This window comes from Protopterus annectens, chromosome 7.part0 (assembly GCF_019279795.1).
Source record: "Protopterus annectens isolate FY-2018-M chromosome 7.part0, PAN1.0, whole genome shotgun sequence".
NCBI classification, from domain to species: domain Eukaryota; kingdom Metazoa; phylum Chordata; order Ceratodontiformes; family Protopteridae; genus Protopterus; species Protopterus annectens.
Window position 1 is genome coordinate 1,979,352,398 of NC_056739.1, and position 25,616 is coordinate 1,979,378,013.

At 37.2% G+C, this 25,616-nt stretch overlaps 1 protein-coding gene across 2 annotated transcripts in view; it reads right to left on the reverse strand.

The window, feature by feature from the left end:
- Nucleotides 1-25,616, reverse strand: part of ADAMTS17 (ADAM metallopeptidase with thrombospondin type 1 motif 17) — a 3,302,852-nt gene that overhangs the window by 2,550,360 nt on the left and 726,876 nt on the right. For both annotated transcript variants that reach the window (XM_044078403.1, XM_044078402.1), the window contains exon 6: nucleotides 22,848-23,005. In XM_044078403.1, coding sequence (XP_043934338.1) covers nucleotides 22,848-23,005 — 158 coding nt within the window. The remainder of the gene's footprint in view (nucleotides 1-22,847; nucleotides 23,006-25,616) is intronic.

A 25,616-nucleotide genomic window follows, 5' to 3' on the forward strand; every position in this document is an offset into this window, starting at 1 on the left:
AAATGGCATGTATGTTTGGTATTCCAAAAGTACAAAAGAACATTAACAATCCTCCATTTAGACCCATCATATCTGCTGCTAATTCTAAGACTGAAACACTTTCTATTTGGTTAGACTTTGTTTTGAATCCTATTATGTACGCCTCAAAACATTATTTAAAAGATTCATGGCACCTTCTGGAAATATTAAGAGATTTACAACTGTCAGGGAAAGATTTTTATTTTGCATCCCTAGATGTTGTTTCTCATTACACTAGTATTGACCAGGATTTTGGAATAGATTACCTTAGAGAATATTTAAGTAAGTACACTAATTTTAGCAACTCTAAGGTTGGGACAGTTTGTACCATCATGGAATTGGTGTTGGATAATAATTTCCCTAAATTCAACAACCAGTTGTATAAACAAACATCAGGGGTAGCTATGGGGGCAAGGGTAGCCCCAGCTTTTGCTAACCTTGTGATGGCAAACTGGGAAAACAATTTTTTAATAAACAGTGAATTTGAAAAAAAGATTTTGATCTATCGTCGTTACATTGACGACTTGTTTCTTTTTTATGGAATGGCACCTATGATGATTTTGGTGATTGTGTGGCTTACTTAAATGGTTCTACAGATTTTTTCAAGTTCATGATAGGAGGATTTGGTGATAGTTTAAATTTCCTTGATTTGAACTTGACATTTGATTTAGAAACTGGAAAATGTATTAGTAAAATCTACAGAAAATCTGTTTTTGTAAATCAGTATCTTCACAAGGCTAGCCTACATCCATTTCATATGAAGAAGGGAGTTGTCACAGGGCAGCTGATTAGGCTGAGTAGGTTAACATCATCTGATGATACTTTCTCAAAAGAGATGGCTATCTTAAGATCGTTTTTTGAGACAAGAGGATATGACAGATCATGATTAAAACTTATAGAAAACGAAGTTGTCACTTTAAGGGAAGGAAAGGCTTGTCCAATTTTATTGAGTCAAGTTCAGTCTGTAGTTAATGGCAATGAGCAAGATAAACACACTTGTGCTAATGAGAATTTTTCTTGTGCTTTTGTTTTATCTATCACTAATGAGATGTGGGACATTAAAAACATAATAGTAGATAATTGGAAGACATTACTGGGAAATCAAGATCTTGTGAAAGTAATTGGGGCACGACCTACTTTCATTTACAAAAAGACCAAAAATACTAAAGTCTGTTAGAACACGAAATAATGGATGAAACAAATACTATGGTCAGTTTTACTTCTACAAAAGGGAATTACGATTGTAAAAATTGTAAACAATGCAGATACATTAGTAATTCTTCATCTGTAACTTTTAAGCATATCAACAGGACTTACTGGTCTAGGAGTTATTATACATGCAATAGTGAGATGGTAATATATGCTGCACTGTGTCTTTCGTATCCCAGTTATTACATTGGAATGACCACTAGGTGTTTGAAAAGAAGAATTTACGAACACCTTTTAGCAATTAAAAAGAAAGAACAAACTAATGCTTCAGCAGAGCACTCTATTGTATGTGTTGACTTTAAAAAGTTTATGTTTTCTGTTATTGACAGTGTTAGTCAGGAGCCATTTATGGGTGATTGTAAAGTACTTTTAGAATGCAAAGAAAGTTTTTGGCAAATTCATCTTGGGGCAGACAATACACCTGGTCTAAATGATACTATCAATATAAAATGTTTCTTGCAATGCAAGAACAAATAGATGATTTTACATATTTTTTTATTATATTTTATATGTAAATATGTTTATTTTCATTTTCATCTTTACACTTTCTAGAATGTGTAAAGATGAAAATGAAAATAAACATATTTACATATAAAATAGAATAAAAAAAATCATCTATTTGTTCTTGCATGTACCTGCGGTAGTGGTGCTGCAGTAGCATTGTCGCCTCACAGCAAGACATTGTCCCGTTCGATTCTCAGCTAGAGCGTCTTCTGTGTGGTGGCATGCGTGAATGGGCATGCCTTCGTTGAAGGTTGCGCATCAGGGCTGGTAACTCCGCACGTAAAAATCCTCTACCAAACATTAGCGGACCGGAGTTCTGCTATGGCGACCCCTAACCTGGATAAGCCGAAAGACACAACAACACTTTCTAGAATGTATGGATTTCATGTAATATTTTTTATTTCATTTTTAAATGAGATTTAATTTTGATATGACATCACTGACCATGTTACAATGGTTAATTATTTATAAGCTTGTGGAGGCGGAGTTCAGGTTTTTCTGAAGAAGTTCACATAAAATTAAAAGTGAATAAAAGCACTAGTTTTGTTATCCGTGCTTTCTTGGTTTGGTTGAACAGGACTGAACAGAGTTTTCAAGTTTTACTGTTTCAAGTGTTTGTAGCTGGTACAGATACTATTATAAAATATGTAGCAGAAGACATCCTAAAGGGAGTGAACTTATGTACTGAGTTATTATTTTATTTATTTATTAACCGAGTTCAAGTAGGCCTTTTTTACTCAGGACCTTAGGCATCACACAGAGACATAAGAAACATAATCTACACTACAGCTACAACATAAGTGCAGATTTCTCATAAACGTAATTTCTGTTCTTCATCACCCCTTCTTGAAAAATATTTCTTTGTGTCTCCTTTGAGCCTTCACACTGCCTTATCTTCAAAACTGCATTATTTTGCTTTCAAATAACTCTTTTAATGAAGTAAGATAACTACCTAGATTCTGTAGCTTCCCTTATGGCACTTGACTTTTTAGTCATATCTACTCTCAGCGTTCTGTTTTCAAGGTTGTACATATCCAGTTCTTCCATCTCTCTTTTTGTATGACATCTGGTGACACAGTTCCCCATTTCATTTGATCATTTCTGCACTGTGTGTATCCTGTTTACACCTTTATAAAGATGAACTATCATAACTTTATAAAATACTGAAGAGCAGGCTATCTTAACTGACTCTTCATAACTACATACAATACTCTAAAAGAGACAACAAACAGGGATACTTTTTTTTTTTTTTTTTACTGCTGCTGTCTCTTCCTATGCATCCCGCTTTGTCACACTGCTTAATTAAATTATTGCTCCTTGGTCCTTCTCCATCTTTGGCATTATTATTATTGTTTCTAGCATCTGTTTGTGTAGTCTGCTGCTGGATTATTGATTTCCATATGCATTTCTCTGCAGTTCAGCATGGTGACCCAACCATTAAGGTTTCTCTCTCACAGCTCAAAAACCTAGAGTTCAGTTCTAACTTCTGGTTACTGGGACTGTGGATTCCTCATAATTACCCCATGCCTTTGTGGGCTTTCTCTGTGCACTCTGCCTTCTTCCCAGTTTCCAGACACATGATAGCACATTCAGCTTTGCTCTTGCAGCCTAGTTTATGGAAAGGATAGGTCTGCAAAGAATTAGATGACTTTCCCAAGTAACAAATAAATATTGTTTGGTATGAATTTAAGGAGACAGGTTTGCATCATGAATCCAGTTGTATCAAGTCAATTTACATCATTTTTATGTTATCAGCCCTGTTGCATACCTTTGCGCCATACATGATTTTTGTATTATCCATAAATACACAGCTTGTATTTTAATGAAAGCTGAAATCTGTTGCATTAATGTAAAGTTCTAAATATGCCTGAAGTTATCTTATACAACACAGTAAACAGAAAGTTATAAGCTTGCATGTGTCAGATTAAATTCAGTTGTCAAAGCTCTGAGATTTTTAAAAACATTTTAAACAAATATTTCAGTGTTTACTTTATAAACATGCCTCCTGAACTACAGCAGCAGTTAAGCCGAACTGTTTCAAAAACATTCTGCACTGCAAGTACAAAATCACCTTCTTAGACACAACTATCCAGTACCAGCCCCATATAAAACGTGTGAGGTGGGGCCCCAATATACCATACACAGATCTGGGGTCAACGCAGCTATAAATATTATTGCCAAATTATAGCTATTTGTTAACAAGCAAAAACACAACTAGCACTTAAGAGACCAAATATTTATTCAGGCATATAATATGTGGAGCACAGAAATGCATCCACTGCTTTTACCCTCAGGCATTTTCAGGAAGCTAACACATATAAAATCAGGCTTTAAAATATTATGCGTACACCTGAAGCCCATTAGTCCAAGGAGATTACAACATACACCATCAAATAAATGTCATTACAATAATGCGTGTTATAACTATAAAAAGGGTTTGAACTCTAACATGTAATTTAAGCCTGAAGACTTCAGGCCTTTAATGTTATAAACAAGTAATTTTATCTTTCTTTTATACCATTTATCATATACCCACATATAACCATCCTTTCATCACAGGTGCATGTGTTCTAAAATGCTCTAATGTAAATTCATGTCCTTTGTTCAGAAATGCAAGCTAAATTGAACTACTTTAAAACCAGATTATCCTCTCCTTTGTTCAGTAATGCAAATACTCAGGGCACTGGTGTTTTTTTCCTCCGCAAAATGCTGTGCAGAAAACATTTTGTGCACAGCAACCACAGTGCTTTTGCTTTGGGAAGAACCAGCAACAGCTGCAAAAGCTGTCCCCCAAATTTATAAATATATAGTATGAATGCATAAATTCAGTGTGCACATTATATTTCTTATGCCATCCTGTCATCACCGTCATTCATAAACATTTGTCAGGTTAACAAAATGGAGATGGGTACATATATAAGGTGCAGACCTATACAAGGAAGATGAGTCATCATGTCTGCTCAGTACATCACAGGAGTGGCAAGGAGCACTTTCTACATATTTTACCCCCCTCTTTACAATAAAGGGACTGATTGCACTATGATAATACCCTAATGTTGGAATCCAATCAAAGAGTACCACCATTAGATGAAGCATTGTTGCATCACTGAGGTATGCATTAAATTTGGTTGTGGTCACAGGTTAGGCTGTACCAAAAAGACAGCGGAACAATTAGCATTTTACTACTGAAAATATTGTTACTCAACTATGACTGCCGAGCACCAACTGTTGCCATGAGATTCTAATCTTGTAATTTATGAGGATGGGAACAGCTTGGCTCATACAAATTGTCTTTTCAGTCCTGAATCATGTGCCATAGTGGGTAGGCGTCATCTGCATATGTACTATGGGCTCAAAACTTCACAGTGGGGTAGGATTTCATATAGATGCAGCCTCATTGTGTAGCTGAATGTATGAATTCTTGTGGGCTTTCATGTAAGTTTATACATTAATGTGAATAAGCATAATCTGAGGAGGTATGATGACACAAATCGTGCACAGAGCCTTTAGATCATATAATATGTTTGCAGTTAGTAAAATATACATAAAAATAATTTCCGTTCATTTCTATTCTCATTTCATGACATGCACAATATATAAATAAATAACACTTAAGAAAGAATCATGAATGTAATAAAATGTACTAATTCCGTGCACTTTAGTTTATTTTTACCACCTAAGAAATGCTGAGATGCTACTTCTCAGAATATCCCTTTTTCTTCAAGGTATGGCAGTTTCGGAGTTGGTATATATAAGTTTGGGGAGGGAGGCATACCCTTCCCCAGAAAAAGAAGTTTTAAGGAAAACAGTGATTTTAGAAATTCACTATTTTCTGGGTTTTCTGTCTTTTTTTTCTGATATTCTGCACTCAGCATTACCACAGCTGACATTTTAATATGGAGTCTAACATAAATGATGAAACAGGCATCTTTTTATTTCTGCGATTGGGCAATGTGTTATGGGCATTTGTCAGTAGGTTGGCAATGGAGGACTTAATCCTGAGGACTTGGTATCCAAGGATCACTGTTATATCGCCAAGAATTTTAAATGGTTGGGAAAAATGGATGAACTTTATATTTATTTATATATTTTTTAATTTTATTTTATTCTTTTTGACTGGGTTGATCCCACTAGGCTAGAAACCTCTTTTCAGGGGAGACCTGAGGTGGTATTTATACTAATAGGGGAAATTTAACCAGGGTATCAAGAAACTTCCCTGCTGTTTGTGATAGGTGCCATGGGATCTTTTATATCCACCAGAGCTATCACCAACTTAGGCAGATGGGGTTTCCGTTTAATATCTCATCCAAAGGACAACATGCTCAGAAGTCCAGCTCCTCCTACTGCTAACCTATACTGTCAGCATTCATTCTTCCTGGTGTGGGAATAGAACCCACAACATTCTGCACAAAAGGTGTATTACATCACTGACATTGCTTTTTGATAAATTAAACCACATTTAAAATGATTTTGTTTGTCTTGGAGCTAAAGCAATGATATCTGCTGCACCCACTAATGTCTCATGCTTGAAGAAAGGTGGGCAAAAGGGGACTAGAAAATTCCAAGGTATCTATAACTGCACGACCAGGTGAGAGAACCTAAGGTGGGTAAACTGAATATATTCTTTTTTGGGTTTATGGGAATGTTTGTTTTATTGGTACACTAGAACAGCGCTTTAATGGAATTGCTTTCATTTTTACAGGGAATGGCAGTGGTAGAGCTTTCTTTTCTGAAGGCATACTTTGGTAGTGAAGACATAAAAGCAAGTTAAGATGACAAAAAATAATTAGGAGAGTCTGGAGAGATTAGAATGATGCTGCTTTGCTTATTTGTATGACAAATCCCTTTTATTAAGGCCTCACCACACCACTGCAAATAAACCAATGCATTACATGTACCTCTATTTATTTCCACAAGTGTAGTTGATATCCAAACTATTTATTTAGTACTTCATTTTTCTATTCACTTATGCATGTAATTTATTATTAATAATTTTGTTCAACTCCAATTTCTAACAAACAGCCCTAAATGCTAATTTATCCTTTCAAATGTCAATATGGGTAATTCTTCTCACACCACCTTCAACAATCCTTGCTTCATTTCTGCTTATATTATCTTTACATACTAATAACCTCATATCACCTTTCCACATGGCCATTTCCTCCTTACCACTCAGCTTCTCTTATCTCTGCTTCTTACTGTAAGCATACTTTGCACATCTGTCTCACTTTTCATTCATTCTTCCTCAACATTTGATCCTACACAAGCATAATCATTTCTCATTCTACTTACTACACAAGCATTTATTTTATTTCATATACACATCATCCATATAATATCTTTTGAATTTGTCTCTTGTATCACACAGCCCAGTACAAAGCCACCTTACTTTGCCCTCTTAAGATTATACTGCTTTTCAAATAACCATCCTCAGCTCCTATCACCCACTCACTGGACTAAAATGTGGCCTCAGTGTTTTGGTGGAATTAGTGATAGTACTGACTCCATTCATAAAGTAGGCATCTGTTCTGGAGGATTTTTCATTGGAAATTTCCACACACATCCTTTTTGACACCTGAGAAACTCTCATAATTGAACTCTTCAAACAGAAAGTTATGTTGGAGATGTCATCTGTCCACTAATGATGACCAGTCTCATATTTTTTATGACTGTACTAATATTAAACCATATTGGAATTAAATTAACACATTTCTTCAAGCTATCTATACAGATATATTTGTTTTGACAAAGTCTTTAATTTTATTGAATGTTGTTAATGGTAATAATATGAAGAAAGATGACCTGTATTTGTTGTGGACAACGTTAGCAATAGCCAGAAATTTATAACTAGAAGATGGAACTCTAATGTAGCACCCGCAATGGTGGAATTCCTATCATCACTGAAGAAATGTATACTAATGGAGAAAAGAACTAAAGAGTTAAGAACTTTTCCTAAGCCATCGGTTAATAGTCAGTGGAGGAAAGTTTTGAATTTGATTGAAACCCTACAGAAGGAATCAAACTCTTCCTAACTATCATAGTTTATATATTAACTTATTATTTAACTACAAATGTTTTTATCTGAATCCTTTTTGTCAGGCTGAATGTAAATACTGTAAATAGTTATTGAATGTTATGAATGTATTAAATTATTGTGTTATTTCATTAAAATGAAAAACATTTGAGTAAAAAAAACAAAGTAGGAACCTAGTTAAAATCTAGGCTATCGGCCCTGGGGCCTATACAAGCCCAGCCAAAAAGGTACCCTGGCTTTTGCCACCCAAGAAAATTATTTTCCTGTGCCACTGTCAAGCAGAGCCACAGAGGTGATCCCCGGGGTGAATTTCCTATTTCCCATCCAATCATCACATTCCTTAGACTTGGAATTCCCTGTCCCTTTCACTCTCATCTGTAAATAAAGCCACTATCCTCGCCACTATCCTCAGACTTACTTCTAGCTAACTCTGTCTGTGCTGCTGATGTAGCTATCTTCAGGCTTTTCTAAAAGTTCCATAAGAACGCACCTAGTGAAAATCCTCAAAGATCTCATTGATTAGCTGAGTTCCATGGCAATGCTTTATAAATAAAAAGTCATGGTCTTTGATACCATTACTAAACTATGCTGTATCTCTTTACCTTCTCTCTAATCATAAAGAGACCATCTCTACATACAAATATCTGAGTAGCTCTCTGGACCTCTCCATATATGTAATTACAAAACCCCAATATCACCCCCACATAAAAATGATGCTTTCCTTTTTCCAGCTAAAAAAATGTCCTATTCTCTTACCCCACAAGCTTGCAAGATAATTGGTAAAGATACTCTCCTTGCCCACACTGAATATGGACTCCCTCTACTATCAAAGTCTTCTGCACATACTTATTAATGGTATCTGCAGGTTTATAGTTTCATTCTGTTGTCACCTAAATCAGAAAATCAGTCCACAACCTTAACTCCTGCTAACTGACTTCCAGTTAAGGAAGGAAAAGACCTTTTTCTTCTTTCTCTCATAAGCAAAATCAGCAAACTAAACTTCTCTCCACAGCTAACCTTAAAACTTTATTCAAGAGTTTCATTACATAAGCTTCATTCTCAAACCAGTTCTACCCCATTCTCTGCAGACCACAAAATACCCTAGCATTTGTGCTTAGTTATTTTTTTCTACTCGTGAACTCTGAGATGAACTACTTCAAGAATTCAGAAACAGTAAACTGTTAATGAGTTACAGTTTAGATTGAAAGCTAAATTAAAAGACAGCATCTGAGGTTCGTATTTTATGCAATCCATAAAAACATAAGTTATTTTTCTTTTCAATTAACTTGCTCCTAGCATGATGGTTACATGAATAATGCTGATGACAATTTGCTCTTTGTTAACTGTCTCTAATTTGCATATTCTATGTATATCGTCATTTATTATGGCAATAACTTTGTATAAGAATATAGATTTCTACTTTACAGCTTTCTTATCCTATACTAAATTAAGACTGTAACATTTGACATGCATTTTCCCACTGAATGTATGTCTTTTGTTTACTTCCTTATATTTATATTTTGCACATAGCCATGTACCAAATGTTTACTCTTTTTTGGGTACTGTCCAGTTTTTGACTTCATTTCTGCTCTTGTGAAGCCATGCAGTAGCTGAAATGAATCCCTTTGGATCAGTTCACCACCAATCAACAAAGAATTAAATATTTAAACAGATAAATACACACATGCATACTATTTCCTTGATGGCAGAAAGAGGCAATAAAACTACAGTCTACCACTTATCCACTTCTACCTTCCTCTTACCCTTTTTCTACTTATCCCCATTTTTCTTGAATACCTCTGTGGATTCCTGTACACTGCCCTTTCCAGAATTTACTTAGATCCAGGTATCAGCTAGCCCCATACAATGTGCTGCATGCACCCCCCTCCATCCTCTGTTCTTTATGTTCAGACTGACCCTCTGACAATATTACCTTCCCCTGTGCCATTGTATTTTAATTTCAAGTGAGAAGGGTTCAAGCTCCTTCAGCCTCTGATTATATTTCTTGTCCTCCATCACATGGAAACTACTGGCAGTTTCCACTGAAGTCCTTCATGCAACCTGATGTTCTTTATCAGATATGGACACCAAACCTAAATGCAGCACTCAAGGTGCATCATGGCCAAGGTTACGCAGAATGGAAGAATGACCTCGTTGCCTGTGGAATTTATCACCTCTACGAATAGATTCCATCATTCAGTTTGCTGATGACCATCCTCTGTCACTCTTCTCCCTGTAGTCCAAGCCAGGTGCAAGCAACAACCCAGATCAGTTTTCTGCTCTGTTGTCATCAGTTGCTCTCCTCCCAGATGATACTTCACAGCAGGGTTGTTTAAGACCAAGTTCAGTGCTTTCCATATGTTTGGACTTGCTTGACTGGTAGGCAGTTTGTTCCGACTGTGAACTCATGTTAATGTTACTGTCCTACACAGTGACATCCTATACAGACGTTATATCAGCCTTTCTTTAGGATGCTCTCCATGACTCTTCTTTCCACTGTTGTTAAAGTGACAAACCTATAGTTCACCAGACTTTTTCTGTCCCATCACTTGTAGAAGGCTTCCAATTTCTGAAAACTTTGGAAGGCGGTTCATTTGGTCTTTCTGTGTTATCCTCCCAGATAGCAGCCAGTTTCCCCAGAACCCTTTCATTCTCTCTCTCTCTCTCTCTCTGTCTCTATCCTGCAATCTATCTTCCCATCCTGTCCTCCATCCCTGTTAGAACTGTGCTCTCCACTTGCTTTCTTAGTAAAGCCTGAAGCAAAGTATTTCAGTACCCCTTCTTTTATCCAGTCTGCTTTCATCTCCCTCCATATTTGCTCAGCCTGACCAGTTTTGCCCCTCCCTTCTTTCTTTCTGCTGTTTACCTATAAAAGCTCCTCTTTCCCTTTATGGCCATTTATGTTAGCTTCATTTCAGCTCTATTTAGTCTTTGGAATCCTTACAATCTTTGTTGCCTTTTTTTGCTATCTTCTTCATACTGTGTTTCTTCTTCCTCCATACCACATCCTTTCCTTCTTTTGCACTCCCTCCACATCCCATCCTTTTTTCTCTTGTACTCCCTCTACATGCCATCCTTTTTTTCATTTGCACCCCTCCACACCCCAACCTTTTCTTCTCTTGCACTCCCTCCACACCCCATCTTTTTATTCTCTTGAACTCCCTCCACACCCCATCTTTTTTATCTTGCAATCCCCCCACACCTCATCTTTTTTATCTTGTATACCCTCCACACCCCATCCTTGTTTTCCTCTTGCATTCCCTATCCATCTAATTGGTAGCCACACAGTCTATGTAGTCACACTGGCCTTCCCTTTTTGTCCCGTCCTTATAACCTTATTCATTGTCCCTAGCATTCCATCCCAGAGCTATAATCATAGATTCTTTACTCCCTGGATTTGCTCCTAGTTTTATATCCCATCATTCACCACCTTCCCAGGAGAACATAACCCAGACTTCTAAAATCCCAAAGTGCTGTCTGTGTCTTATTTTTACCCTTCTCCCAGCTCTAAACCTAACAAAGGCATAATGACTTTGGCTCACAATACCTTAATCCATTAATTAATTAATTAAGATCCATGCCAACCACCACACTGGTTAGAACCACATCAAAAATGCTACCATATCTACTACAATCCTGCACAAATTGGCTAAACACCTCTTGATCTACGACCTCAATCAACTCCTGCTTCCTCTCAACACTGAAGCCCAGAATATCAAAATATGCTCCTGTCAGGGGTAGCCCTCCAATGAGCAGAAGCATAGCTAGTGTGGGGTGAGGGGAGCAGTCTCACTGGGCACAAGGTGCTAAGGAGCACAATCAGGAGATACCAGTATAGAAACACACTTCACTGCTTAGTATGTGGTAAGCTGTTGAAATCACTTTGCTACACTATATAAAAGCAAAAAAAGAGTACTTTTTTAACAACAGCTGAGGGGCAGAGGAGGGGAAGAACAGACCTTTTTTCTTTCATTGAAACTTAGAGCTTGGATCACCAGACTGTGGAGGAAGAAGAGGCAGCATGAGGAGGCTGAGGAAACAGACTTTTTTTTTTACTCTGCTTTGGCTGATAGGGTGCCAAACCTAAGAATGGCACTGGACACTAGATAAGCTTGCTAAGCCCAGAAGTATCACCATCTTCTGCCCATCACAGTCATTTACTCTCTCCTCCAGTCATCCATCCTTCCATCCTTCCATCCATCTCTCTTGTCAGGTTTCATGGATGATAGACTGTATCAGTCTACCAGATCTCCCTCCTTTTCTCTGACTTAATTGCCAGGGCACTTAACCTCCCCTTTAGCCCTGGCTGCAGTCTTGCCCCATAAATAAATCATACACAAAGTATAAAGTGAAAGAGGCCTGGTGATTTTAGAGGTGACTGTTTCCCCTAATGTCCTCCCTTATGTCTACGAGTATTTCCAACAGGTGTCCAGTTCCCTCTGACATACCAGGAATGTATAAACTTGTTGAACTGGCATTCTTCCAAGGTGCTTGTATGTGTAGGCATATGTATAAATGCATTTGTATATGTATGTGCACTTACATGTGTTTATGTGTGCACTTGCATGTGCTTGTGTGTTCGTGGATTTGTGGGTTTGCGTGTAACCTGCAGTACACTGGAGTCTCCCTCAGAATTAGTTTAATACCCTACTCCTGTTACCTGTTCAGATAACTCTTGTTGCTCATGTGGCTCTCAATACAGGTAAGTTGGGTATTTTTAAATGAATGAATGATTGTTACTCTTTAACTGATTTTAGAACATCTTCTCTTTCTTAAGTACAGCTAAACTCTACAAGCATCATACACCCCCCCCCCCCCCAATCACACCTACCAATTTGGTAATGAAGTGCCTGTGTACGTAGATAACATATGGCTGCTGTAACATAACTATACAAAAAAAAAGGCTCTCTAAACATTGCTCAGTTAAATGTGTACTTATAAAGTAGTGCAGTGACATGCACAGCTTTATTTAGTTGTGTGATTTTTTTTTTCTTTTTGTTTACAGTTTCTACCTTTCATCTCTTCAACTCACATCTGTACTTCAGAATGCTGTTCTCTTTATTGTTTACCTAGTAAAGCATTTGTAAGTAAATAATATGCACCAATTTACAAACAAAGTAACAAATAATATGCACCGTATCCATTACATGCTGTAGCCTCGATGAGAACTGACATCAGGCGTGCCCAAGTCTGATAAAAAGTCTTTGTGGAAGACCCAAACACTGAAATTTTGAGTCGTGGTAATATTACACAGGCATGCACTGCTGCATGAATTTGTTTTGTTACTTTCAGTAAGGTTATACACAATGGTACTTAATTTCAATACAGAAACTACAAGAAAAAGAATCTCTCATCTCTGCAGCAGAATAGACCTCCCAAGTATATGAAATCAGACATGGCTATACAATTCTCCAGACAAAAGCCACATTTATCTGTCTTATAATGAGTATTTTTAAAAATCATCAGGTGAATACCATAATTTAATATAATCACACTCATATTCATTTACAAAGGGGATCCTGTAGCCAAAAAGATAAAGCACAATGCATGTATATTCCTTACACAAATAAGGAAACCACAGTGATTTTTGCACTTGTCAGCTTTAATCCTGGCAAACAAAAAAGGTACAAAGGAATGGTGCATTAGCTTTTGACAGTTTTGTTTTGGATGCATCAAGCTGTCAGACTGCTGCTTCTCAGGCAGACAAACACACTATTCAAGCAGTAGACATGTAATTAATAAACAAAAAAAATTACGATGACAGGAAACAAAGCCAGAGAGGAGAAAAAAAACACTCCTAAACTGAGATGGTGAAGCAAAGGGCACTGAACAAGCCATTTACAGTGTAATCTCACTCGTCTTTTTATAGATTTTCTTTCTTTCTTGTGCTGTCCCGATCAGTAAATCTGCTTTCTCTCTACTCTTCCTTAACGTTTACAAGAATACTGCACCTTAGACTCGCTGTAGGCACTTTTAAATGGCATCAGTTTTCTGCTTAACTTCTTCTCTGTTTTTCTGATCCTACTTCTGCTGCTATGAACTGTTCTACTGCCCTCCATTCTCATGCAAGGATGACAGGAGATATGATTTCAGTGTAAAAAGAAAATGATTTGCAAGCATCTTATGTGTGAAATGCTTGGATTCAAACCAGGGGCTGCTGGATTACTTTCTTCACTAACTTTTTTTTTGGAGCTATGCAGTAAGCAAGGACTGCACTTCTGATGATGATAGCACGTGCTTCATGAGATAACAGTAAGCAGACAGTGTATGCAGCATGTGTTTAATTCCTGTGGGAGCTGGGTGAACCACAGTGAAGCAGCGTGGCTCAGTATATGTTTCTACTGCCTCACACTGATGAGACACACATTTAAACATCCGTCATTTCAGGAGGCCAGTCATGCAGCATCCAGCATCAACTCTGAGAAAATGCAGCACTTTGACCCACACATCTTAGTTCTATATAGTGAAATTCAGATCATTATTCAAGCATGCTTGTGAGTGTGTATGTGTCAGTCTGTGTGAAAAAAACTGAAGCACAAATGAAATCACATTTAATTCCTTTTCCAAATGGGTAACAACACTAACCAGAAGTTTTTCATTTATCATCAAGACCCCTTCCCCCATGAGTACTTACTTGAGTAGATCTGCTCCAAAAACTACAGTTTTGCATTTTTTTTTCTTTCAGATCTATATTCAAGAATGTCTTTGTACCCATACTGATGCATGATGTATTGTACTGTGACAGGTACATAAATATATATGTTCTCCTGAAACTAATAATTCAGTATTGCCATTCCCACAATTCCAGTCTAAGTCATTTGCTATAGTGAATGAAGTCCTGTGCTTACATGCTTAAACAACAGCATACCATCAGTCACTGTGACCAGCAAATTATATAAATGTAAGAAAATACAGCGGTTGTTGGTGGGCCTTGATGCTGAAAAAGCATCTGACAGATTAAGCTGGGATTTTATGAGTAGGGCAATGGAAGCAGTTGCATTCCCAGTTACAATAATAAGGTTAATTTGGAGGATATATGAAGGATGAGAGGCAAGAATTAAAATGTTTGGGGGTCCCCTCTGAGAAGTTGTGTCTGAAGAGAGGAACCAGGCACGAGTGTCTTCTTTCCACTTTGTTATTTGCTTTATATTTAGCGCTACTGGCAAATAAAACAAGGGACTCATGAATGCAAGGGTACAATTGCTACGGTAATCAAGAAAATATGGTTTTATTTGCAGATGATATTATTTTGTATCAGATAAATCCAGAAAAGGACATCTCATTGATATGAAACATTTTAAGAAAGTTTCATCTCTTTTCAAGATATTAAATTAATGAAGGTAAAACAAAGGCTATAGCTGTAAATTACGTAGCCAAATGCAAATTGGTTCAGCAATACCCGTATTTATGTGAACACGATAAGAAGAAGTATTTAGGAATATGGATTAAAATGGCTTCTGTTATGGTAACTAAGGGTATGCTGGAAGAGACTAAACAAGAAGCAATACAAAAACTGAGAAACTGGAAGCTCAAGTTTATATTATGGATAGTAAGAAACAAGCACTGAATATGTTTTTAGTCCCTTGTGAAATTTATATATAGGTCAGGCATATTTTTATTAACCAGAGGAGAAGTTGTGGACAATAATTTTTAAAGAACTAAAAGAATGTATCTGGGAGGGGAAGAGGGCAAGAGTTAAATGGGATAAGTTGATCCTTCCTGTAGAATAAGGTGGTTTAAGATTACCTGATTTGAAGGGATATTTTAGAGCTACAAGGTTAAGGCTCATATATGTAAAACAAAAAGGTTATAATTCAAAATGGAAAGGTGTTATGATGATGAAGCAGGGACGAAGTTCTAGAAAAAAGAGAGTGGGATTTTTGGAAGCAGACCCTTACAAAGAATAATAACAACCATGGAGAATACTATACTCACCAAGTAGCAATAAGTATTCTAAGAAATACGCCAACAAGAGAATGGGGAGATGAGATTTTAACAACAGGGATAACTGCAAGAAGGGGAACAGAAAATAGGCAAGAGGTTGCTGTTATTTACTGTAAAAACCTGGCAAAATAACCAATGGTCGGGAGCAAATAACTACAGATGGAAATGTAATAGAGTAGAATGAGGACAAGAAGAAGTTTGCACTGCAGGCTAGAGACTGCCTTCCCTACCAGAGATTGATATCAGACTATAGGCAAAGAGAAAGGGATAAGGGGATCTTAAGTGAAACACCTGCTCTGGTGGAGGTCTTAGTCGAATCTAGGACAGAAGCTGCTGTTACAAAAATGGATCATTAGTAAAATATATAAATTATTGCATGACAGCTGTTAGAATCAATCAGATCAGGTGAGAAAAGATTAGGAAGACAGACTGGAAAAGTAATTTCCAAGAGAACAATGGGAATACATCTGTATGGCTCCCAAACATGCAACGAAGTGCAGAAGGTTTATGATATTTGTTTGGAAATGTTTGCATAGATATTTTTATACCCCCAGCAGACTTAAAATAATTTTTCCTCAGGTAGATAGAAAATGTTGGAGGTGTGATGGGGAAGAAAGAGGTAACTGGGAACATATGTTTTGGGAGTGTAGTGAGTTAACAAATTTAAAAAATCCCCTTCATGGTACTCTGTCAGAAATTTGAGGTAAGTAAATGGATGAGACATTAGTAAGGCCTTATTAAGTTTAACTCTGTTTGATGCCAAAAAAGCAATTATTAGAAAATGGAAAACAAAGCCTAAACCAACTGTATTTGAACTACTGAATATTTGCGAAAGAGATATAAGAACTAGAAGAGTGATCTTTTAGAAAAGGGAAGAAGCAAATTACATAGAAGTAAGTGGAAATTGTGGGAACAATACATGCATAATAATATTCAGGAGGAGGAGGAGTGAGATTGAAGAGAAGGCTGGAATTCAGCAATTTTTTTGTAATGCTGGACTGACAAGAGTAGCAAATAAAATATATGTAATGTATATTGTATTTAAATGGAAAAAAATTAAAATGGTTTGTTTTCTTCTCTGTTAATGTATGTTTGCCTCTGTCGTAAGTGATAATTTAATAAAGGTGTTTACAAAAAAGAAGGACTTGTAGGTCATCTCATCCAAGGCCTGATTCCCTTGGGCCTAGACATCAAGCAAAAGTTTGATGTCTAGCGAGAGCTTGAATTTTGTGGAGAGTAGATCTCACCCTTAAGGTGACTGGTCAGAAACCCATGCAAGGCCTGGCACAGGGCACTCCCTAATGTGCATTGATTGCCCTCAGCTGGAATGCAATCCAGTGCCAGTTCCTGATGTGCTAACAGCTGGTTCTACTCAGAAACATACTTACGTATGTACAGTATAGCACATGAGCTTAATCACTTGGGTAGTGGGCCATACTGTATTCCTTCATACTTTAGCACCCCTACAATAAACCATAAGATCCTCAGATCATAGACTATGAAATAAACAAGGATAATCAATCCACCATCCCCAACTTGCTATCAAATGCCATATTTTGTGGAGGTGTGAACAGCCCCATCCCCCCCAACACACAGACACACACACACACACACACACACACACACACACACACACACACACACACACACACACACACACACACACACACACACACACACACACACACAGGCAATGCCTAGTTACATTTCTTGGGAAATAGCCTGAGGGGCCTTGTGATATCTCTCCTTGTAAGTGTTCATTAGGACTGCTGCCACTGGAGACACCCTGATTATGCACCTTTTGTCCATAGAAGGTGGATGCTTTTTACAAGCCATGACTGAGTAGCTACAGCAACAACACAGGTCCAACAAAACACTTAGTCAACTTGTTGCCTTAGACTTTGGACCAGTATGGCTGTACACTAATCAAAAGGTTGAGCAAAGCTCTCCTAGTGTGAAAATTAAACTCAGAAAAAAAATGTCCAAGCAGTTTATCAGTTTGGATACTATTAATTTACTAGGAAGTATCTGCATTGACTAAATGCCAGAAATTATGAAATTTGAAAAACGTAAAATAAAATCAACCAGAAAAGGAGAAAAGAAAGTCTGGTTGAGAAAAATCTTGCAGCTGTTCGGCAAAAAAAAAAAAAAAAAAAAAAAAAACAGTTTTAAGTTTTAGCTTTGGTACAACATGTGGCTTTCGTTAATTTACAGGAAAAAAATAAAATTGGTCTCAGGGATGTTTAAAATAAGTGAAACACTGAAGCAATATATATGGACAAATAACAAAAGGCTGAAAAAAATTCAAAGCTTTACTAGTTACTCAGGTGAACTAATAAAACTGCAAAAACTGAGGTTAAAATGAAAAACAAAAGGTAGCAGTAAGCTACGTACCTACCCTTGAACTGATTCAGCAACACTCATATTTATGGGAATATGATAAGATGAAGGATTAAAATGTATGCATTCCAAAAATCTATGATGGTCATTAGGGATATGCTGGAAGAGACTAATCAAAAGCCAATATAAAAAATGAGAAGGTGGAAGCTCTTGATTATAAACATGGATAGTAAAATGCAATCAGTGAAAATGTTTCTGGTCTTTCTAGTTTTATGTACACATCAGGCATATTTTTAACCAGCAGAGGAGAAATCTTTTACCATAATTAATAATGAGTTGAAATAATTTATTTGAGAGGGGAACAGAGCAAGGGATAAGTGGGATAAGTTAATTCTTTCCACTCAAAAAAAAAAAAAAAAAAGATGGTGTAGGATTTTGAGAAATAAGGACAGAGTAGGATTTTGAAATGCAGGCTCCTGTGAAGAATAACAACAACCACATAAAATATTTTATTCATAAAGCAGTAGACAATATTCTAAGAAATAAGCCCAAATAAGAATGGAGATAGAAGATTCTAGCAATAGGAAAGACTGCAAGAATGGGTATAGAAATAGGCAAGAGGGAGCTAGAATTTACTGGATAAAATTAGCAATGGAATGAAGGCATTCAGAGTAAGTAAGTAGGGAGACAAGGGCAATAGAGTGGGATGAGGTCTGTGAAGGCTGCCAGCCTAGCTAGATAGAATTTTGCAGATAATTCTGACATTTGTAAATATTAATATAAGCCACAGGCTTGTTCTCTTAAACAGAAGAAAATTGTATTAAATGCTGAACGTGAAAAATGTAACAACAGTGCACTCTGCTGGAAGAAAGCTGATAAATCAATAATTGCAAGACTGTTTGATCTCAAACTCGGACCCGTGATGTCTGAACCAGCAGGTTCTTTCTATTGTTTTGAGACCAGGGTTAATTGCTAGATTTTACATATATAATGTCTTTAATTACTGTGGTTTCCTGACCAGGTACAAGATCAAAGCTATGTTAAACTCTGAGTTTTTGTTAGCCTGGGAAGCCAGGTAATTGTTAAGAATGATGTAATCTAAAATGAGTCAGCAGGATGTATTATCAATTTAAAGACTTTCCCAGAGACAGAGGAAGAGCATTTTGGATTTTGTCTAAAGCTGACAACAACTCACCAGTGCTCTCCTTTTGTTCTACTGTGATTGCTCTTAGGAAAAGATAGGAAATAGTAAACTTAGTCTAGCTGTTTTCTATATTTATGTCAGAACTACTCTACAGTATTATTTTAGTCATTTTCTTGTGATGTCCGAATTCTTGACTAGCACTGTGTAGTAAGAAGTATTGTCTTATGCTTTTATTATTTATTATTAAATATTTTAAACCTTTCAACTGTGGCTGTTTTGTGCAGAGATAATTTAAGCTCTAGAGTACATTGCACATATATAGTGATACTGTCCAAGCCACTCCAATAGCTTTAGCCCTGGGTCACACTTACTATTTGAATAATAATATTGCACAGTAATAATTGGACACCCTTTGGAAAGGGCCTTTTTAGTAGCTGATATTAGTGGCTGGTGGTAGCTGGTACTACCGTATAGACTGGCAGGAAGGGGCATAGCTGGAGAACCTGTGCCAGTCTTCCCCAGGAGTGTCTGTGTGGTTGTATATAACTCTTATTGCAAAGTGTGTGTGTGTGTCAGCTACTTGGACAGGGACATGAAGCACTGGTGGGACAGAGAGGGTGCTGGAGGCTTTAGCTTGACCACTAGGCTATCTGTACCCTATAGCTGTGCCATTGGGGAGTCTTATTGAGAATCTGTAGAGAAAGGGAGAAACCAGCCCCAGACTGACTGTGATCTCTGTGATCTCTGTGTGCTCTTAAAGGAAGTTGTACTTTACTGTGTGTGTATTTGTTATCCTTCCCAATGTGGACGCCCCTCATTGGTGTTAATGGTGAGGATTGAGGTCCTTTGATTGTTGGCCCAGTGCACGGGCATCACAAGGTCAAACAGACTTTTGGACTTCAAGTTAAATACTTCCCTCCATACCAGAGATTTATAGCAGAGCACATATAACTAGAAAGTATTTGGCGGAGTTAAGTGAAACACCAGCTCTGGTAGAGTTTTTAACTGAGTCTTAAAAACAAGCTACTGTTAAAAAGGGATAATTAGTACAGCATATAATGTACTCATAATAAATATAAGAATCAATCAGAGGAGATTAGAAAAGATTGGGAAGAAAGAATGGAAAGGCAATATACAAGAGAACAATGGGAGGACATCTATATAGCTACAAAGTATACAGCAAAGTCCAGAAGGTTTAGGGTTTTTCTTGGAAATTTTTCCACAGGTATTTCTATACCCCAAGCGAACATCAGAGAATTTTTCCTCATGTAACTAGAAAATGCTGGAGGTATGATGGAACAGAGAAACATAAATGGGAACATGTATTTTTCAGAATGTAATCAGTTTGTAGATTTAAAAAATTCCTTACAGAGAAATTTGTCAGAACTATTTGGGGAGCAAATGGATTTCATTAAGAAAATTATTTGTTTTAGCTAGGACACTGAATGTGAATTTCCCACACATTGTGAGGACTTACTAAGTCTAATGGTACTGGCTGCCAAAAACAGAATTATTAGAAAACTGAAATCAAAATCTAAACTGGCTGTAATTGATGTACTGAATCTTTTAAAAGAGACAAAAGAAATGGGGAATGGATTGTTAGAAAAGGGAAGAAGCAAACTATATAGAAATGAATGGAATTCCAGGAAATAAAACATGGAGAATAATGTTTGTGCGGGAAAGAATTGTAGCTCCTTCTATCCTGTGATTATTGCTTGGGACTAAACACAACCAATTTGCCTAGTGTGTGACTGGGAAAGTCATCTGACCAGACAATGCTCTTGTGTCCAGTGAGCCTACTCAGTTAACAGATGTGAAAAAAAATATATAAAAAAAGACCCAAACCCCAGGGCCCATACTGTTAAAGCTATAACAGATATATTCTTACCCTGCCAGCTGACCTATAAATAAACATTCATTGATGGGTCAAGAATACCTTTACTCCACCCTCGTAAGGATGGGTGTCCGCTCTGACAAGCCATGGCTGTGACAGCTCCCTGTAAGATAAGCAAGTCTTCTTTAATAATGCTAAGTGTCACATCTACATTGTTATGTCTTCATGTGCAGGAAATTGCTTGTCAGTAACAAGGGGTTTCTTGGAAAGTAGCCTGAGGGGCATAGCATATGTCGGTATGAGCACATGGGCATCCCCGAATGTGGGATCATATAGAAAAGAAATGTAATTAGTGCAGAAAATATACTCAGCCAAAAAGCAGTCATGAAGCATCTTGTTATAGACCACTCAATACAATGAAACACTACGTGTTATTTTCAGTATTGACACAGAAACAATGTCACCAAGAGAAATAATCATGGCAACACCTCATGCAAAAAAAGTTGTGAGCTATTAAACCCATGTTTGTTGGATGCAGTATATTTATAATGTTTTACTCTTAACTTTTCTTCTGTTCTTGTCTACTCCATTTTGTTCTGTTCACTTCTGCTTTATTCTTAAGGCACAGCCCATCAGGAGAGCATCAAAACACTTTGCAAAGATCCTTTAAAACCACTTTATCAATTTATATTTTTGTAGTGCTGGTACGAAACTGCAGGGAACAAACACAAGAAAACCGAGTGAACAGGGAATGCTAGTTAGCACTTAAAATTGTCACTGAGGATTATATGTCTGATACTCTGAGACAGCCAAGCTTCCCAGCTCTGGCAGCACACAGGGAGAATCTCCTGATTATAGCCCATGTGACCCAGGTTTAATTGGTGGCTTGGAAGAGTGATGGAGCTGACAAGGATGGATGGGTGTGCCCTTTGGGGGGGGGGGTAGGGGGGTTAGCACATAGAATGCAAAAGTCCTCATAGAGGAGGGGTATGGTGTAAGTGGTATGTATACAGGAAAACAGAGGGGACTGACACTGAAGGGGACTGGTGAGGTAATGAAAGGCTACTCCAACAACAAAACATTTTTGTTATTTTGTACAAGATATAGGCTAAAGTAGTGTTATGCATATATGATTCCAAAAGCCTTTAAATCACTGAAATGTGTAGGCTTTCCTTTTCAGAATTTCTCACTCCCATCAGAAAAGTTTTCTGTGAAATTTCAGGAAATTCTATTTAGTGTCAAATAGTACTGTCACTCAGACATTCCAAATGCAAAATGTTATCCAAGGATAAATGATCAAAGAGAAATCATCATCCGTTTATTTCCATATTCTGAGAAAAACTCACAAGTACTTTACATAATCCACAGAATGCAGCTGCCTGATTGATATACAGTTAGTTTTCTGAATTCTACTACATTCATATAAGAACATATGAAGTAATTTTAGAAGTTAAGTTGACATTTCCAGGAAATATATCTGCAGATTTCTATATCCCACACAACTCAAACGTGAGGGTCCACTGTAGTGGCATCATAAAAAAAGTATGCTAAGAGCCTTAACTTTTCCTTACCTCAGTATTAACCTTCCCTCTTTGATGCAGCAGGCACTAAGCCTTTATCATATTTTAATATACTTTGTACTTGTGTCTGAAAACTGTTATTTGAGCCTCAAGTGGTTATTTGCTAAGAAAAAACAAAGTAACAGACAGAAGAAAACTGCCAAAGTCTGACACTATAAAAGCTGCATATCAGTGAACACTAACTGTGTGCCATATACTTCAGTAATGATGAGTAAACTTCCCTACAGCAGGTGAAAGTACCTGGTAACAAAGACAGCAGTATCCACAGGGGTAGCATCATCCTTCCCTCCGGGGACCTGGTTATTTCCAAGATATTTTCCACCTCCATACTCTTCATGCTGCCAGTGACAGAAGCTCTGCAGAGATCTCTCTCCATGGTGTGTGATAGAAAGTTTCTCCTGCAAAAACATAAATAAATATAAATAGTTTCAACACTGGAACAGAAAACATTAACCTGATCTATGGTTCACAGTGATTTTTTTTTAGCAGAAAGCACTATGACAGAAATGATAAAATTAAACTTCATCCAGAATGTTCCCAATTCTGTTACTGTTTAACTAATTACATTTTTTATTTTTTTTATTTTTATTTATTTATCATTTGTTGACCGGGAAAGTCCGACTAGGTTCCACAGAGCCTGTTTTCAGCGGAGGCCCGGGGAGAAATGCACCAGATGCATGTATTTGGAAGTCCTTGGAATTTAAGCCAACAAATTATTCCAGTTTCACACAAATTGTATTTTTATACTGATGACTTTGTGGTTCAAGTACTGAAAAAGTACAAAGCGAAATACTCTAAGTTCATAGATTAGTACTAGGCAAACTGCCCTTGTGGGCCATTTTAAGTCTAGCCAATTACCTCATATGAGAATCAAACCTTGCAACTTGTGTTTATAAGGTAAACACCTTAACCATTATGACAATCAACCACTTAGATGCCACTGCTGTGTTTGCTCTTTTCAGTGGTATTAAGACTTACACACAACTGTTGGATATAACACATTTTTGGATACTTTTCTGTTATCGGGACAACAGGTCTAATTAGCACTTTGAATCTTATCTACATCTTTCCGCTGAAGTGCTTACTTTAGTCAACTATTCATTTGTTTGAAGACTAACTGAATGATGGCACCCACTGCCTATTCCTCTGCTAACATCCCTACTGTAATAAAGGTCTCCCAATAAGTTTTGCAGTGCTTCCACACCATGTACAAATCAAGTTTAGAAATGTCCTGGTGTATGTGACAGACAGGTTTTGCGAACACTACACACATGATTACACCTTCAGTTTAATAAACATTCAGTTCGACAATCTTTTTTGTTACAGCGTCATACAAAAGCAAATGCTTAAAAGACACAAGGCATCAGTCAACCAAAAAAGGTTATTATCCAACTAAGCAAGAAGACAAAGATTTTCGATTTCCAATAGAAAGTAATTTTCATTTCATGACAGTCACCTCAGACACAACATATTTTGTGAATAATGAGATGTGCAATACAGAAACTATAATATAAAGCTACGTTTATGCAAATGACATTTAAAAATACCGGCACTATAAAAACTTGCAGTTCCACCGTTATCTTAAAAGTACCACTCTCATTACACCATCAACAAACTCCAATACCATACCAAATGAGTATATGTGTAGGAGATGACCGCTTTAGTATGCAACTACTGGGTAAATGTGTAGGTTTTAATTTTTGCAATTCAAGGTCAGTTTGGCATTTGGGAAAGTTGCAATTTATAGTTAGTAAAAGCACATTTACTTTTAGGTTTTACATATGTTGTGTTGTACTTCCTAAAATAACAGATAGCACATCAAAACGTACTTTAAGAGCACTTTAGAAAGGAATACAGATACATATTTTGATCGGATTTTGTGGTTACAGTGTTGACACTGTCCTGTGGTGAAAATTTACAAAGGCGTACTCATGCAGACTTTATTTACATAAACGGACTTTATTTCGCCTTGGGGCCTTTCGCTTGTTAATAGGACCAGAAAATTGGTATCTACATCTTTTCGGTGAAGTGCTTACAACACATAACTTGTTCAGATTTGGCATTGAATTACTTATCTAAAACCCTTGGAAGGTGACAATGGTAACATCCGAAAACTGTAGATTCCAACTGCTCATTAGACATGTTGCCCCAATAACGGAAAAGTACCCATTTTTGATACAAATGCCGTTATGACATGTACTGATTTGTACCTCTGTAATGTAGCTTACACTTCTGACATATTTTTCTTATATAAAAAAATGCAAGCCAAGAAATGACACAAATTACTGTGCATCAATTTTTGTCCCAGTACTCCTTGCTGCCCCAGAAAAAAAGGGGGAGGGGGCTGACCTGGTCATGTTCTGCATGTCTGCCACAAAATACTGCTTTGATGGAATGTTAATAGACTCCAGATATAGACTGGGCTGCAAAGCAAGTTCTCAGGTTAGTATTAATCTGCAAAGGGCTAAGATATGGTACCCCCTCCTCTCCAGTTTGATTAGGTACCACATGGTTGTGGTGCTGTCTGGGATGATTAACACAGGTCATGGAAGCCACAGATGAATCAGAGTTCTGAGAGCATTTTCTTTCTCTTCTGATGGTTCCAAAGATGCTGTACTTTCACCCTTTTCAACACTGCTCCCCATGCAAAGTTTAATGCATCTGTGACTACACACTGAATAGGGATGGGGGGAGGGCGAAAGGGAGACCAGGGTTGAGGAATAAATGACCCACCTACCAGCAAAGTTCTGTTTTGACAAAATACATGACTAGAATTTGGAAGCAGTAGGGGTGCTGGTCATGAGTCCAGACTAATGTAAGGAATTACCAAATTTTTCCTTATGTGTAACCTAGTTTTAGGAATCATGAGAATTGTTAAGATAGCCCTTTGCTGTTGTGAGATTTTGGAGGGAAAATATCAGGAATTACTCTCTGTAAAAGTTCACTTTGTCCTGAGGGAGAAAGGTTATCATGACAGATATATCTATGAGACAGCCTAGAAAGACAGTC